Source organism: Dryobates pubescens, chromosome 12, assembly GCF_014839835.1.
Source record: "Dryobates pubescens isolate bDryPub1 chromosome 12, bDryPub1.pri, whole genome shotgun sequence".
In the NCBI taxonomy this organism is placed as follows: Eukaryota; Metazoa; Chordata; class Aves; order Piciformes; family Picidae; genus Dryobates; species Dryobates pubescens.
This window is the reverse complement of record NC_071623.1, coordinates 25,038,149-25,056,372: the sequence shown is the minus strand read 5'-3', so window position 1 is coordinate 25,056,372 and position 18,224 is coordinate 25,038,149. Positions and strand designations below refer to the sequence as shown.

The 18,224-nt window shown below is 41.5% G+C and overlaps 1 protein-coding gene across 3 annotated transcripts in view; it reads right to left on the bottom strand.

Annotated features, from left to right (window-relative positions):
• The window catches only part of APP (amyloid beta precursor protein), a 212,352-nt gene that overhangs the window by 29,283 nt on the left and 164,845 nt on the right, over nucleotides 1–18,224 (bottom strand). For all 3 annotated transcript variants that reach the window (XM_054166113.1, XM_054166112.1, XM_054166114.1), the window contains 2 exons: nucleotides 13,748–13,876; nucleotides 11,554–11,653 (listed from right to left, as the gene is read on the bottom strand). In XM_054166113.1, the coding sequence (XP_054022088.1) occupies nucleotides 11,554–11,653; nucleotides 13,748–13,876 (229 nt within the window). The remainder of the gene's footprint in view (nucleotides 1–11,553; nucleotides 11,654–13,747; nucleotides 13,877–18,224) is intronic.

Here is an 18,224-nt window from a genome sequence, read left to right as displayed (position 1 = left end):
GAGGGGTTTGGAGCACAGCCCTGTGAGGAGAGGCTGAGGGAGCTGGGGTTGCTTAGCCTGGAGAAGAGGAGGCTCAGGGGAGACCTTATTGCTCTCTACAACTAACCAAAGGGAGGTTGCAGTCAGGTGGGGGCTGGTCTCTTCCCCCAGGCAACCAGCACCAGAACAAGAGGACACAGTCTCAAGCTGCACCAGGGGAGCTTTAGGCTAGATGTTAGGAAGAAGTTCTTCATAGAGTGAGTGATTGCCCATTGGAATGGGCTGGCCAGGGAGGTGGTGGAGTCACCATCCCTGGAGATGTTTAGGAAGAGACTGGATGGGGTGCTTGGTGCCATGGTTTAGTTGATTAGATGGTGTTGGGTGATGGGTTGGACTGGATGATCTCAAAGGTCTTTTCCAACCTGGTTAATTTCTATTCTATTCAGCTTACTGTAACACACTGATCCTACAATACATAGAACTTTGTCAAAATGCTGAAGCAGTCCTTTGCTAAAAATCTGAAGTAGCAAGTCATCTGTATGCAAATTATTTTACAAGTAACCAGGAGCTAGTTCAGGTTTTGGTTTGTGAGTTATTTTTTGCTTGCTGCTTGTTTTTTGGTATTTTGGTTTCTAAACTGAAGCAAGGTGAGAACAATCACAACAATTTCCAGTTCCATCAGGTATACAGTGCAGACTGTCCAACTCAGTATGAAAAATAAGCTTGGAGGTTGTGTGTGCTTCATTATTCCAACTGCCTTCTCACAACAGAGTTCATCTATTTCTGATCACACCCTTCACTACCTTTTTCTTTTTTGGTAGGAGCAACACACTATTTGCAAGCACTTCCTGATAACTTGATGCTCAAGAGCACATTCAAGCAAACAATGGCAATGAAGAAACTGCTAATAATACACCAATGTAATTAGTAAGCAGGTGTTACAGAGATAAATAGTTGAGAGCTGAAGACTGTTACATTACTGAAGAGCAAATGTTTGCACACATGAGCACACAAGTGACAACTGATAATGCAAGAAACTTTTAATAAGACTGGCTTCTCTCCACTTCATTAAGCAGCCCCTGACTGTCACTGCTTCACACCTACATCTGAGCCCTGCAGCAATTCAGGGATAGGAGTCACCACTCTACTGCTAAACCCCTTTATGTCCCTCTGTAGGGTCTCACTTATTTCCCAGTACTGTCAGTGAGAAAGGTCATCTAAATATCTATACACACCAGAGCTTTAGATGTCTCAGTAAAATCTTTTCAGTGTTATTTCCTTCCCAGCCTTACACTGCCATACTACCACAGGTTCCTCACTAATTAGGAGTGTTACAGCTACCACTGCTTCAGTGCCTTCATCAATGCTGAGGCAGTAAGGCTCCACTCTGCAATATATCTCTTAAAGATCACCTTAATACATCTGATGCGACTCTGCCAGCCTATCACTACAGCAAATTCAGCACATTGAAATGGGACAAAAATTTGTAACCTCAGCCCTGGGGCCAACCATGGGTCTCAAATCTTGTAAAATGGTGTTCTAAAACCAAATCTCCTGTTTAAAAAGCAATTGCTTTAACAGTGACTACACCTAATGTGTATACAACATTTAATGATTTTGATTGAATTTCTTGATTAGAATGACTTACTAGGACAGCACAGAAAGCCTACATAAAACTGAATTGTTTTTCCCTTTCTGTTAATTTTATACTATTTTACAAGATACCTCACATAGCTTCAGCATGAAAGGTTAAGTCTGATTTTTGTCTACCTACTGCACTTAGACTTTTTCAAATTAAAGTCTTGCATGAAAGCAGAGACAGGTGAAGCACCTTGATACTCTGAGCAGACACTGTGTCACATGACTGATGTTCATTCTCATTAGGTAGAGACAAAGAGGTTTTGGGACAAAGCAAAGAGATGGTTGTTAGAGACCTGAGTGAGAAGTCTGGTGTCCAAATGCCTTGCAGGGAGCATGGGTGATACCAGCTGAAGCGTGCTATCACAGATCACAGGAAAGTGAGTATTTAGAGTTCTGCCAAGAATTTAGTGCCTGCAATTCTTTCAGAAGGGTTTTGGGGTGCAGGGCCCTTTGCTACTACTGTCTTCCAGCCTTCCCCAAAGAATTATGTGAGGCAGCTGCAGAGACCCGCAAATCCATGCAGTGAAGGCAGGGAGCTGCTGTGCCCCACTTGCACCTTTTCTCTGGGTGAGCCAAATATTCCACAACTTCTGCCTGCCCAGCTCCCTGCTGCTGCTGCACTCTGTGTTATCTGTGCACAGCTCCTGCCCTTGGGAAGGGACAAATGGTGCAGGAAGAGGAAAGAGCAGAGGGAGAAGGACCAGAGCTCCATCAACAGAACTGTGTGGTACTTGGGCCGGCATGGCACTTGAGGGGAGACCACAGTGCAGGCATGGCTAGGCCTTCCAGGCTGACAGAGAGGGGCACTCAATCCACATCACAATATTGTGATTACATCCAAATCCCTAGAGGCTGGGAGGGATGTGTACACAAAGTCTCCCTCTCAAAGCTGAGAGAAAGCAACTCGGCTAGGAGCATGTTGTCACCAGGCATTGCAGGCTCCATTATTTCCCATTCAGTTGCAGCACACACAGCACAGACGTTAACTGACCCACACAATAGCTCAAGTGAGGCGGACAGATATTACAACCAGCAGATTATGATCACTATTTTACAAGCAGGGAAACAATGGCCAAAATGAATCAAGCTTGTCTGACATGATGAATTAGACACTGAACGATAGTGAGAAATTGGAAGTGCCTGGCTTAGAAATTGTGTTGGAGTTCATCACACTGAGGCAGCTGTGTCTTCATGGAATAAGTTATTTGCAAGCAATTGTTTCAATCCCTGAACTGCTAAAAAAGTTTGCTCCAGGATTTCCAGTTTCTGACACCAGCTGGCAAAGCCCAAGAACAGTTTTGCAGTGCTGATTTTGTTCTGAGTAGTGATGACTACTTGACTCATCAGTTACACTAATGGAAAGCCATAGGGCCTTGCTGTTACCCATCGATACAGTATTCCCTCTCCTTTTCACAGCTGCCAACTCAATTCCTCCATCCTGCAAAAGACAACTCCCTAAATAAGCTGAGAGTACAGACACAGCTGGAGGCTAGGATGTGCATTCAAGACTGTTTTAGGAGTTTTATTTGTGTGGTGAATATCTTCATTATTAGGTGCTGAAAATAGAGAGATTCTGGGCTGCTTCTCAAAATTTCATCTCCTGTTAAACTAATAGGACAAAACCTCCATGACAATCTTCCTATAATAAACTTTTTGTTACTCAGCTCATTATTTCCTTGCAGCATTCTGCTAAGTCCTGCCATTGAGAAGATGAGGATGTGGAAATTTTTTGTACTTCTTAGAGCAAGTGCTCAAAAAAGCTGTGACCTTGCATAAAACTTGTGCTCGGTTGGGGCTTCAAACCTCCCAGCAGCTCTGGATTTGGTTTGAGGATGCACAATTGTTGCTGCTCCTTCAGGCACCCAAATCTTTTCTTTCTTAGGATAAGAGAAAGGCTCACTTCTCATACCTCAGTAAAATGCTCTTCAGACTCATCATCATCATCTTTAGGGAATTTGTGCTTATTCTTGGGCTTACTGCAGGCATTTTCCCATGGGTGTTTACTACTCAACAACAGCTTCTAGAAAAACTGGAGAATGTTTGGGGAACTAGATACTACCTCCTAGTAGTTCCTTGGGCAACTAGATAGAGGAGTAATACAACCTCCTTTCAAGATTATTTTCTTATTGCACAAAGAGACACACACAGGCAAAAGCAAAGAATAGCAGAGGAAAAGAAAATTCATTACAAAATCTTCTAGCGAATGCTGGATTGTTAGAAGCTGTTTGTCCGCAATGACCCTAGGCCACGCTTCTAATTATGAAGCTTTGCAAAGAGCACTCTACTAGCAAAGACATCATGACAAATCCCAACAGAGTGATGGAATCTTAGACTGGCAACAACCATGCTATGTTCTAAAACTGATCTTTTTATTGGCATCCAACACTGCTTCCAGTGTTGGACTCTGGGTCATACTTACCCCAGGCCTTAGCTGGCACAGATAAAATAACAGAAACTTCATGTGGAACAGCTCCACTTGTTTCCCTGGACCACCAACAATCCATTAGTTATCTTTCAAATCTTCATTTTTACCTAGTTCATAGTTTATTATTTAAAATTTCCAAAAGTAATTATGGTAAGTGTTTGCTGCATTTTCTTTTCAAGGAGTCTACCTACTCCACCAAAAGCTCTACAATTCCTATTACGTGTAAGACTTTTGGATTTACTTCAAAAACTGCTTTAAAATTGGCAATTCTGATTTTGGAAGTTCCATAAAGCAATTTAAGGTCTTAAACCAGGTAAGAAACAAACTGCAGCCAAAACACCTCTTCCAAATACTAATTAAGAGACCATCAAATTGCATGCCAAGCTGCCACCCAACATCAAGCTTCCTTTGTAAAATGGCACCTACATGATAGACTGCAGATCGATTCAGCAAGTAGATGTTTGGAAATGAGTTCAAATAAACTGCTATAAATGCTTTATATTTATCATCTTATGAGTGACCATTCAGTCTGAACAGAACCTTGTTCTTCCCCAAGGTATAGTTGCCTTTGGCATGTGCACTCGGTAAAGTGTCACCAACCTCCCTATGTGTAATGGCAGAAATTAAGAGGGCTTTAGTCCTAGCAATAGCTTCATTTACACATGCAAATATTATCTTATGCCAGTTTGAAGACAAGTTTAAATCATGCAAATGCTGTATGTCACTATTTGGACTCTCTTAAGAACACTTACACAATCATTTATTACTGCACATGTGATTAAGAGGTAACATGTTTAGATGCAGCTTTTAGATGGGCTAATTCAATACGTCATGGCTCATCATCTTCAACATGAGCATGTGCCTAAGAGATCTGCACTGATATAATGCAGTTAAGTTTTAACTAAATTTGAATGTCTGCATCTTGTCAGCTGTATGAATCAAAACCTCCCCAAACTGGGTAAGCATGAAAACAAGACCTCCTTAAAGGCTTTGGCTTGGTGAATACTTTATAACAACAAGAAGAAAAATCCCAAAACATTATGACCTGTACATCTGCATTTCTAGTAGAGCTCTTAAATAAACTGACAGCATACCTGCAACCCACAGCTATGCTAAGAGCACTTCCACAAGCTCAATGCAAATGAATGAATGTATTCCACATTCAGAAACACTTCTGTTTTGACACAAGTAACTTCTTCTGAGATGTGTGGTAAATAAACCCCAAAATAGAAAATCTTAGCAGCACAGCTAAGGGGTTACAGTAACACTTACGGCTCAGAGGGCCTTCTGTACTTGTGACAAATGCATATTCGACAGTCAGAAAGGTAGCTGTCACTTCTATATCCTGTGAGTTCAATATACATAACTTATTAAAAGCAGCAATTCCTCCTCTGAGGGAAAATGAGAAAATACACAAGACAATACCATGGGTATTTCCTCCAGCCTCTGCCCAAGCCCTAAGAAATTTCAAGCATGTGCTTAAATTCAATCACCCTGAAGTCTCTGCCTTACTACAAAGGCTTAAGTTTAAATGAATTCCAAACACATTGTTATTCTAAGATGTTTTGCCAAATCAAGAAGACTGTAATGCTACATACTATTAGGTGCCATAATTTGAGCATTATCAAGCTGCAAACCACAATTGTGGTACTCAGTGTGGAACCAAGTCACGTGTGTAGTACAAGTCAAACATTACTTGGTAAGCAACCCTGATGAGAAGTTTTTACAACGTGACCTGCCTACTGGAAGGTGTGAGAGTGGCTTTGTTGCCGGCATGATTTGAAGATGATGCTAAAAGCATGGTATGTGAGATTGGTACTGTGAAATATTGGAAAGGAGCCCAACCTGCAATGCTCAGAGAAACACAACCATGCTATCAAATTTAAGCTCTCTTCTCTTCTCCTGGTTAGCCTGTAAAATCATGCCACAGGCCTTTATACCTGGAATCTTTTACAGTGCAGTATGCCTCTCTCTCAGGGTTATGCTGAGATTGAAATACCAAGAACCATGGCAAACAGGAATTCATAGCTCTAAGCTTCTGTCCCTTAGAGACATCGCCATGACATTAATTAATTATTAATTAAAATGAAACAGCAATATGTGGCTATAGATGTCTGTACACGTATATTTATTTTAATGTTTAACAGCTAGTTATAGAAAGATTTGGGTTGGGAGGGTCCAACCCTCCTGCAGTAAGCAGGGACATCTTAAGCAGAGCAGGTTGCTCAGAGCCCTGCTCAATGTGACCTGTGCCAGTGTTTCACTACCCTCATTGTAAAAAAATGTCTTCCTTCTATCTAGTCTAAATCTACCCTCTTTAAGTTTAAAACCATTGCCCCTTGTCTTGCTGCAACGGGCTATGGTAAAAAGATTGTGCCATCTTTCTTACAGACCCCATTTAAGTAGTGAAAGGCCACAATAAGGTCCCCAGGCTGACCAACCCTAACTCTCTATAAGCCTTTCTTCACAGTCATTTGTGTGGCTGTCCTCTGGATGTGCTCCAAGAGGTCCAGGTCTTTGTTGTGGTGACTCCAGAAGTGGATTCAGTACTTTAGATGAGGTCTCACCAGAGCAGAGGGACAGAATCACCTCCCTTGACCTGCTGGCCATGCCTCTTTTGATGCACTCCAGAACACGAGGCTGTCCATTTCTGTAGTCTCCTTGTCCTCCTCTCCCTTCCTCTTCATTCAGTTTACTTTAATAATATTGTCTCAGGGAAACAGTTCACCATCCACAGCCTCAAAAGCTCTAGATTAAAATGCAGGAAAAAAAAGCTACTTCTACATTATGGCACTCTTGTGGGCAAAAATTCTGAATGAAACATTGTTTTTTTGTCTACTGAGCCAAATGTTTTCAATGTTGGGATCTCTCAGTTCTAGCAGCTGATAGCACTTGATAGGCTAAATGTATCCTGAGTAGTCCCAAGTATTCTGAAAAAAGAAATGCATTTATTAAATTTAACAAATGTAGCTATTAAATGGGATATGACCTACATGGCTTTTCCACAATTTCTCATCTGCATGATCTAACAGAAGGAAGCAGAACAGTGAAAGGACTGGAACCTCGCAGAGGTAGGAAAATGCATTTTTCAATTACATTTGGCATATGAGAATCACACAGCAGGAGAAGCTGCATTGATGAAAGATTGCTTCATGCATGGGATCTGACTATTAGGAAATTACCTCAAGACTTCCATTAATCCAGCTATTCTATAAAATCATACATCCTCAGTAATTCTTTTCCCTTTTTATCCTAAGAGCTTGCCCGGCAAGAATATGCCAGGTATTTCCGGCCAAAAAAAGCACCCGTGAATTTTCACTTCGCACATAGCATGAGAAACTTCTGCTGGAATCAAGCACAACTTCTACATCATTGGCATTAGAGACTTATTTAGCCTCTCCCTCAGCATACCTGCCCATACATTTCAGACTTCAGTGTTTGAACTTCCCTGGATAAAAATTCCAGAGACTGCTCTGGGAATGACAGCTGCCATGCTAGCTCTGTAACAGATAACACATGCAGCTACATTATACAGCTTGTGCAGACAGTCTGTAACTGGTTCTCACTGGACACTTGCAATTTGCTGGCATGAAAGAATTAAGAAGATTAAGTTGTTTCTTTCACAATCTAATACTCCCAGTTAGGAATCAGACCTCAGAGCAAATTACGTGGAATGACACAACTGAGTTTCCAAAGCAGGTAAATAGGAAAGGAAACTCTATCATTCAACAGCAAGGATGAACTGGAGTGTCTGTTCTCTCATGATTTTGGGCTGCTTCAGTGCTCATGACCACTGACATTGTTAACTTATTTTAAGATGATGGGAAGGTGACATATTAATGTCACAGGTATATTAAGTGCATCAAGAAAATTTTCAGTAACTGGGTGTAATGTTTCCCTAAGAGGACAATATGCAAGCAGTGATCTGGGGTCTGCTTGCCTTTGACCTCTCTCCCAGCTGTACAATGTGAGCGTGGCGTCCAGCAGATGCCTCAGAAGGGCAGGACAGGCACAGCAGAAGAGAATAATGGAATAACAATAGCTTGATTTTATTTGTCAAGGAACAGATGAAAAAATATTCTCTTGTTGCTTGTAAGTGAATGTTTCAGAGCTTAGTTACAATACTGCAGCTGTAGTTGGTGCTGAATATTTCATCAGTGGTGGGCTAGAAAACGTGGAGCCAAGGACATCAGTTTGGAAATAGAGCAGCAAAGACAGAATTAAAAATTCAGCTCAGTGCTTGCCCGTTTGACTGAAGCACAAAGCTCTGACGTAGCTTCTGGTTCAGGAGCTGTGCCTGCTGTGCCACTCCCAATGTAAATTGTCTTTTGCATACACGGATAAGCAGTCTAATCAAGTAAGGATTTAAAGCAGGATGTGCTCAAAGGAACTGCTGATTTTTCTTAAAGCCTGCCCCTTGTGCTCTCTGAGCTTTTGCACATATTAAATAGCATGTGAGATTTATCTGAGGGAAAAGGTGAGTACAAATACCACGGTAACCAAATAATCTGCTCACCTACAGTGTGCAAATAAACATCTATTCTTGGATTTTTTGCACCACTCTCCTATTCATGAGGCATACTCCTGCCTGTGAGAGCACCACTTAACATCAAGAATTACATTGGTTGCCAAGATTGACTTGGTTTGTAGCACATTTGCATCGCTACCCCTTGAGACATCATTTGCAGCCAGAATGCCAAATGGCCTCCTATAAAAATGACCTGATTATGCTTTCCAGGCTTTGTCATAACAGCCACGGTCAGACAGACCTATTTATCCAACTTGTACTCCAGTCTTTTTTCCACTGCCCCAATGTAAACAAAAGATAACCAGCAGTATTATTCCTTACACAGCTGGAACTTGCTGTTACAATACTTATCTGTCACCCTAAAGGGGGTGGTTGCATGTTACACACTGGTCAAATGCTTAACAAAAAAATCCTCACTTCATGTAAGTGTCATTTTCTACCCTTTGGAATTCTGTGGGTCTTATACATAGAATACATAGAATACATAGAATAAACCATATGTACCTATATACTCAAATCAAGACATTTTCTGTTTAAGGCAACAGACATCAACTGCTGATGAACATCTGCAGATAAGGACTGCATCCGTGGAGGGTAGAGTTAGTGCTACATCAACTGGTTCTGGTGTCAAGAGGGAGGGGACAGGCTCTTCTCAGTTGTGCCCTGCGACAGGACAAGGGGCAATGGATATAAACTACAGCACAGGAAGTTCCACCTTTGCACGAGCACACTGGAACCGGCTACCCAGAGAGGTTGTGGAGTCTCCTTCTCTGGAGACTTTCCAGACCCACCTGGATGAATTCCTGTGTGACCTGCCCTAGATTATATGGGTTTATGGTCCTGGGTCTGGCAGGGAGGTTGGACTTGATGATCTCTGGAGGTCCCTTCCAACCCCTAACATCTTATGATCTTGTTGACTACAACTCAAAATTTTACCCTAACTTCCTGCTACCATCTCTGCTGAGTTCTAACAATAACCAGCAGTTTCAAAAGGCTGCTTTTAGTGTAAAAGTTGGATACTGAATTTTGGATTCTATACCTTAAACCTACAGCTGTAAACCTGTATTTTCAAGGAACCTGAACTATCCAGCTGCTGGATTGTGATTCATTTGATCATGAAGCATACATTAACAATCTTCAGAGTTTTGAAGACAACATTCTCTATGCAGGTGCTATGCCTCCTGAAGAACTCTAGATTCTATTTCACATGATTCAAATTAATAGCTCAGCATGAAGACTTTAAAATTAACAGACAGACATTAGAAGTGTGCACATTATCTTCAGGCTCATGGCCTTCCCAAAGACATCACCTAGTTCTTACAGATGAACCCTTCATAGTGGACTGGCAGGAAGACATAAGAGACATTTTGATTTCTAGCTTAGTTTCTGGGGAAAAAAAGAATTAAATCCCCAAATCTAAGACTCAATAGCTAAGAGAGGAGAAATGGCAATACAGGGCATAACATCTCTAGCACTGAGAAAATCTTTATTAGATGTAAAAGGAATTAAACCCACAGTACAAATTCACAGAAAACTAGATCTGATTTATTTTGCTGTTCACAGAACTACCTGTTCAGCAGAGGGCAAAATCTACTTTTGCCAGAGCTATGTCTTCTAAAGCAGAGATAATTCATTCCTCAAGGTGAAAACTGTTCATGAAGAGTACTGCAGTAAAGCATGGAACTAGGAACCTGAAGTACAATGAACAACAAGAAGAAGAACTAAAACTGTAGCCATCTAACTTGCATCCTGGCCTAAGAGAAGAACTATTTTCGCCCATGCTTCTTTACATGTAACTTGTTATTCAGACACTGTGTGTGAGAGATGTTCAGCTTCACTGACTCAAACTTTCTAAGTCAACAGTTCTAACAAAAGGTATTTAATGAAGCATTTTCCTTTCTAATGAGACTTGTAATGTTTCTTGGGAATATTACAGTGTGATTTTATTAGTATTTCATATCTCCATAGATTCTGCAGCTGTAATAATTTCCTTTTACAGGACTTTAGAGACTAAGAAATTCCATAATTTCGGAACAGAATCTGAAACGGACTGATTGATGCTCAAGGCTAGAAGGATACTGTCTGCTCTAACAGATGGGAATGACCTCTACAAACTTCCAGTAACTAATCCATTAACCACCATTTGGCAAAACACTGCATCTTGTGAAAATAACTCTTCCAAAGAAAATCATCATTCTATTTCCAGCCTTTGCATTCAACCATGCATAATTTTTCTTAAAGACACATTACCAACATGATGTCTAGAGCCGTGGCTTTATCTGAAATTAATATATTGGCCTCATGAAGCTGCTTTGCTGCAATAGCAGCACATGGCAGAATCCAAGTGCTGTGACTGAGATCTCTCTGCCAAGAGCAGAAAGCTAAATGATAGCAAAGACCACTCTCCCTCACAGCTGGCACAGCACTCAGTGAAGAGGCAAACATCAGACTGTTGCTGCCTGAGTGATCCTCAGCCCAGACTGTGTGCAGGAAAAAAGCAGACTAGCTAACCAAGAACTTAATGCATGACTAGTAAGATATTGCCAAGTTGCACTGGACTTCCTGTCGATACTTACATTTTGCTTGGGTCTGTAACTAATTTTTTAGCTGCTGAGAATTCCAAAATGAATACATCGGATTATGTAAACTCAGCATGGAAATTAACTATCCAAACTGAGGAAGGAACTTGTTAAAAATCTCCTGTCAGTAGCTGCATCCCTAGAGCATGGAGGCTCTGATAGTTAACTGATGTATTTCAGGGAAGACATTTACAACAGTGTGATGATGTCACTACGTGGATGATGCAGGATTTCTCTTCCAAGTTGTAATTTATGATTTAACAACACTAGCAGGTTTACACTTCTGTTTTTCCACTGGGATAGTGTATCAACAGGAGAAGTAAGATGCTCTATTTTATCTGTTGGTAGCAATTTCTCATCACATAAGTATTTCCCTTTTTCCACATCAATAGTTTGCATACCGACTTCATCCTGGATCTCCTCTGCCACAGCCGGCACGTTGTAGAGGAAGGAGAGGGACTGGTTCATGCGTTCATATATCACACGTAGATGTGTCATAACCTACGGAAAGAAAAGCATTTCAAAGAGGGGAATACTGCTGTTAATGTGACATGACCATAAATTTCAGAGTTTACAGGCAGCAAGGCAGCTTTTACTTATGCTGGGTGTAAGATTTTAGTATGCTTTATGTACTGAGGCTGTCAAATCTTGCAGTCAAGACTTGCAAAATTCACCTCTCCTATGAAAAGAGTGTCCCAGATGCTCTTCCATGGCAACTACGTGAAATCCTTTAGGGATGCAGCAATCTGAGGTGGAGGTTCACAACTGCTGTAGGGCAGAGCAAGTACACCAGCAGCCATAGTGGTAAAAATCTACAACCTCACTGACACTTTGACAAGCTACATCTGCCCATACCTGTAAGCTTTGAGGTAACATGCAAACCAAGTGAGGCGCAATGATTGCTGCACCAAGAGGTTTCATCTGCTGAGGTGGTTTTTATTTCTTTATCCTAATGCAAAAAGAAACAGAGCTCTCTGACAAAGGCTTAATTTTCTTGGTAAAAACATCAGCAAACGGTTTCAGCTGAAAACAAAAATACTTCCAGCCAGAAGCATTTCTGCATCATCTCAGCTGATCACAACTCCACTGCCTCAGACTCCTGCACACCCCTAAGAGCCAAGTCATGACATCCCATGATACATAGTCCTCCAGGGTACTCTCCACCTCTTCCAGTAGAAAGGGAAATCTGAGGTGCATCTCAGAAGACTGGCAGGGCAATTAGGTGCAAAAAGGAAAATGGGTTGCAGATAGTGATTTTATTGACAAAATGGCATGATTTCTTCAAACCCTGATACAGTAATTACACTTTTGAACAAAGTATTTTGTCTTCCATTTCATGCTGAAAAAAAATGTCACAAACAGATCCTTCAGCCTACATTTCCCCAGACTTCTGACCAGTTCAAGGAGCAAAGATACTATAGAGATATTCATCCCTATGATGATACACCAAGCAATATGTTGTGCTGCTTGTATTTAAACGTCAGTTTCCATTCTTCACTTGTGCTGCCACGCAATCTGTAGTCTGCAAAATGTCACTGGTTTATGTTATTAAATAACCCAGTGTTTTACACACTAAAAAGTCATGTTAGATACCTCAATGTTTTAGATAAGGGAAAGATAACTGGTACCGCAGAAGACTGTTGGAAGTGTGCACTTCTAACTCTAGCAACTTCAAGGCAGCATGACCTTGATGTACAAGTCTGTCTGGAACAGATGTTTGAGAAACCTGATATACAAATGATGCCATTCAGGGAGGTAGATTGTTTGGCTTTTAATGATGCCTATCAGTTCAACAACTGTGGCTGAAGCACCGCTTCCCATTCCATCCTGCAGAAGGAACAGTGGCAGAGTCCGCAGATCACAGCACAGGTTTTCTACAGTTTATCCACTCCAGCTGTAATTGCTGTTTTGAAAGCCAGCTGCATTTGCAATATTTTTTGGTGGTGTTTGGGTTTTGTTTTGTTGGGTTTTTTTAATTAATTTTTTCCCCCTCATTCTCAACCTGCATTACTTTCAAAGGCAAGATAAAAACTCTCCAGAACATACTCATTGAGGACTAGGGGAACATTCATCAGTTAAAATGCCACGAACTACATACAGTGCCTACTTTAAAAGAACATGTTAAACTCAAGAGTGTATCACAGCAATCACCTTCACAGACACCACAAGTACCTCTGCAATCATTATAGAAATGTTGATTGCAGTCAAGATGGCTACAACACTTCTGGGTCTGCTGCTTTAGCTGAGGGAAGCATAATCATGTGTGGTCACTAAATCTATTACTGACATTTTCCAGAGGTATTATTTACCAAAACACTACTAAAGGCTCTGGGCATTAATGCTCTGAAGGGATCCTCAGGAAATGCCTACAGCTGACTCACTGTCCAGGACAGACAGAAAACCTGTTTTTCAGTTCTTCTTGGAAGACAAATGATACCCCTCCTAATCCTACATCATTTGCCACAATGTTCTGCTGCAAAGATGAGTTTTTATCAGAGAAAGGAGTAAAGCATTTAAAAAAAACAAAACAGGTGGACAGAAATGTCACAATAGTTATGAACAAGCACAACCCCATTACCCCTCAGCAGGGACTACCTGAGATCTGATTTGGGCAGCTTTCTTTGGGTCTACCATGCGGACATGTTCGAAGTGTTTGAGAGTATGCTGCCTGTCCTTCTGCTCAGCACGCACGTACTTCTTCAGCATGTTGAACACGTGACGAGGCTGCAGGGAAGAAAAATTGGGGGAGGGGAAAAGAAAACAATCAGTTTAGAACAACATGTTTTACTTTCTTACACTGGAAATGCATCCCAGACCAAAAGCACTTGGCCAGCAGATGCTTGCAGGGGTTGAAACCTGAAGGCAGGTTTGACTCTTTAAGGAACATCCACTCATTCAACTCATTTGGCATGATGCACCCTTTAATAGTAGCTGTAGTTAGTAAATGAGGTCCTTGGTGAGGGTGTTCAGATTTTTGTCCCAACTACAAGGGGAAATTTGGCTGTTGAATTTTCTTGTCTAACTGCTTTACTACTGGCCCAACAAGACAGCAAGTGCCACCTTAGCATGCTAGTTAACAGCTATTCAGATTCAGTTTCTTTCAGGCTTTGCTTCCATTTACTCCAGCTACTTCTCTTTCCCAACTCAGGAAGCTTCCATGATCCAAGTCCCCAGTTTTGCAACACTCACCACCATCATCAGGCAAACCCCTCCAAGACCCCCTGAAAACTGGATGCCATCACAACCATTTCTATGATTGCCCACAGACACTCTACTGTGCTGAATACTCAACAGTATCAATATCTGCCAACAACAGTTGAATTTTAAAAACAAAAAAGATTAGAGCTGGTAAGTTCTGTCAATTGTACACTGAATGTGCACATTCAGATAAAAGTCAGCTTGTCCACCAGCTGTACAGAAGACAATACAAAAGCCCTAATCTATGTATCTAAGCCAAGGAATAATCATCAAGACTTAAAAAACAAACCCCACAAAAAAATCTCAAGACACTCCTGTCCCATCACTGCTACAATGCCACCAGGGAGAAAAGAGCAAAGGAATCACTTAGCTTCAGGTACAGAAAAGTATATGTCCAAAAGACAAAACTGTCTTAAGAACAAAAAGGCCACCTACTTGGTGCTTCTAAAGGTACTCAGCCTGAGTGCCAGATTTTGTATAGATCTTAGTCTGTATATATTGCAGGTGATTTTCATTAGTAAAATCTCTTAAATACATGCCTTCAGGCATGTAACTGAACACAAACAAAGGAAAGGTCTGTAGCTGAAGCGAACAAGAAGATCTACACAGACTGATGACAGCGCAGTGAGGACCAAGAAATGTGCAATTCTATGTGTTTTCATACCTTGTGCAATAATGCAGTGCCAAAACAGGGAAGTGTTCTCAAGCATTCAGCTAAGACATTGTTTTTACTCTGCTCATGATGGATTCTGGAAATTCCCCCACTCCCAGCTCTGCTTGTGCTGTTGCACTTATGCATCCTACCTGAAACTGCTTCAGCAGTGAAAGGCACGAAGCTGAGGCAGGTGGTAAGAAAAGGAATGGTGACCTTACTGCGCAGTAGGTCAAAGAATGAGCAGAAGTGGTAATCAGCAGTCTGGGCACCGGCAGGCATACGTGGGACGTGACAAAATAAGCATCAGAGGCTCCATGCACAGCTTTCTGAAGTGCAAAAAACTGTGGGTGAAGCTGCATTTTAAAGTAGACTCAGATTCATGGACAAATACAGAGCCTAAAATAATGTAACATTTACACAACAGATTAATGCTAATCTAGAGAGTTTGAAGATACAGAATAGAATAGAATAGACCAGACCAGGTTGGAAAAGACCTTTGAGATCATTGAGTCCAACCTATCATCCAACACTAACTAAACCATGGCACCAAGCGCCCCATCCAGTCTCTTCCTGAACACCTCCAGCAATGGTGACTCCACCACCTTCCTGGGTAGCCCATTCCAGTTGGTCAATCACTCTTTCTATGAAGAACTTCTTCCTAACATCCAGCCTAAACCTCCCCTGGTACAGCTTGAGACTGTGTCCTCTTGTTTTGGTGCTGGTTGCCTGGGAGAAGAGACCAGCCCCCACCTGGCTACAACCTCCCTTCAGGTAAAATCTCTTCATCTTGAGAGAAGCAATTGATTTTTACATGTCTGAAGGAAGTAAATCAAAGGCTGCCTGAAGATTTTTCAGACAAATAGAGAGATGTGAAGCCATTCCCTGCTAGAGGATTAAACTTAGAGGCTCCATGACTGAAAATTCATTCATGAGGAAAATTGTCCCTTGCACCCATCACAACATCGTGGTAATGGCCAAACAACCTGTAATGCCAACTGTAAAGCTATTTAGGAAGAAAGGGTAGGAGACCAGAAAGTTTAACAATGACAAAAAAAATATTTGAAGAGAGAAAGTGTTGCTACCTTTCCTTACAATTCAGCTTTCCTTGCCACCAAGCCCCATCAAGACAGCAGGTTAGGGCAGACCAGAGAGAAAAGGATTAATTCCTCTTTATTCAAGAGATAATTCCAATTTAAGTGTCATGCCTGACACCAGAAGGGCATAGTTTTTGTTTTCCCTTGGTGTGTTTGCATTCACTGCAATATACCAATGAAACTTGTACACAAAGAGTCACAAGCAGACTTGTTAATAGGGTAACAATCTTTAAAATACCTGCTTTAAAACACTGCTAACAGCAGTAGTCACTTGGCTAAATTGGCAACCCACCTTCAGTGCGTTGTCCAGCACTGAGAAACGTCCCAAAATTATCATTAAAAGGAGTATTGGATGTGCATGCCTCTAGCACTGGCCAGATAGACAAGAGATGTCACTGTGATGGCAACTGAAAACTGTAATTCAGGTTTAGGACAATACAGAAAGAATGTTAACTGCAAGATACTTCCTCAGAGGGCAGAGATTTTGAGGTTTCTTAAGCAAAAAAATCTAAACCCTAAACCAGTGAGAATGCACTGTACATAGGTATACAAGCCCAGACAGTTCCAATGTTTTGCTTTCAAACCTAGCCTTATGGACATTTAACCCTGCTGCTAACTATTGATCTAGTCATCTCATATTGCCTAAAGGCTTGTGACAGTCACAAGTGATTCAAAGCTAAGAAATCCTTGGGAAGCATTCAGACACCTCATGCAGATGCAGAAGGCTTTTGCAGTCAGCAAGGCACCACACTACACACACATTCCTAGGGTGGATGCAGGCACTTACAAAACCAACAGGATTCCCTGGACATAACATTGAGATGAGATATACATGTACCCAAGGTCCCCTGAAGTGAATTACCATACAGACTTGTTATTATCAAATCTGTCTTTACTGTGACCTTTAGGAAATGTGCCCTGCCTCAACCATTAAGGGAACAGTCATTTCCACAACGATCAGAAAGCCCCCCAAAAGGTGGTGATAATTCCATGCACATTTGATGTATACTGAAACAGCTCTGCTTCCTTGCTGGAAGTCCTAATCTCACTGGAACAGGTCAGACCTCCAACCTTCCCAACAAGTTCACAATGTTACTGTCACATGGCTCCAGGGTCATGGCTGAAGGTGAAACTGCCAGAGGTGGTGACAGGCAATGGCAGTTCTCCACTAAGCTTTGCATGTCTGAGTGTGGTAATTACCATAAATGAAGGCCAAGTCCCACAGTTGGATGCAACAGATAGTAAAAAAATAACTTAATTGATTATTTTCTCTTCAATGCCTAGAACTGTAAACCTAGTGCTTACAGAGTTTTCATGAATTCCTGGATCACTACAAGTACAAAGCTCTGCTTCTGCCTCATATTTTACACACATTTTCTTGTGTCATTATTGAGTGAACTGGTTCTGCTTAAAAATCCCACTCATGCAGGCATTTCTCAGTAGGATTTGCCTCCAAATCTAGTACACCAAGCAGAGATATGAATTCTTGTGATGTTGGAGGGGTGACAATGAAGGGTCAAGCACAGAGGTGAAGAAAGGCTCCACAGGCTGAGGAGACGCAGTCAGACCCTGTGTCTGAGGTTATTATATCCACAGCCATCTATTACTTTGATCCTAGGCAGGCACCATCAGATTAAATTACAAATGAAAGCAGTGCTGTTAGCAGCTAAATTAAGTTCCCAAGGCCTAGGCTCTGACACTGTCTATGCCAGAAGAACAAATGGCTGACAAGACTCAGGGTCAGCTTGATACCTCTTACTCTTCATAAAACTACTGAACTTCAGTAAAAAATTCTGTGCTTAGCACCTGAAATTCTGCTGGGTGCTTTTCCAGGGGAAATTCAGCGTGTTCACATCTGTATCTCTCAGAATAACTGACTCACATCAGCCACCAGGGGCTTCCTAAGCCTCATGAAAACATTCCACTATTTTCAGGGATGTTATTTTCCCAGTATTCCTCTAAAAGCCACCAGGATACTCCCAAGACAACTTCTGCTAGCCCCATGTTTTCAGTCACCTTGGCCAGAGCTGTTGGTGACTATCATTTATTCTGTGATGAGAATGGCCAGTGACTTCCTAAGCAACAGGATCCAGCACTATATTCAGAATGCATATTAAGTAGCAAT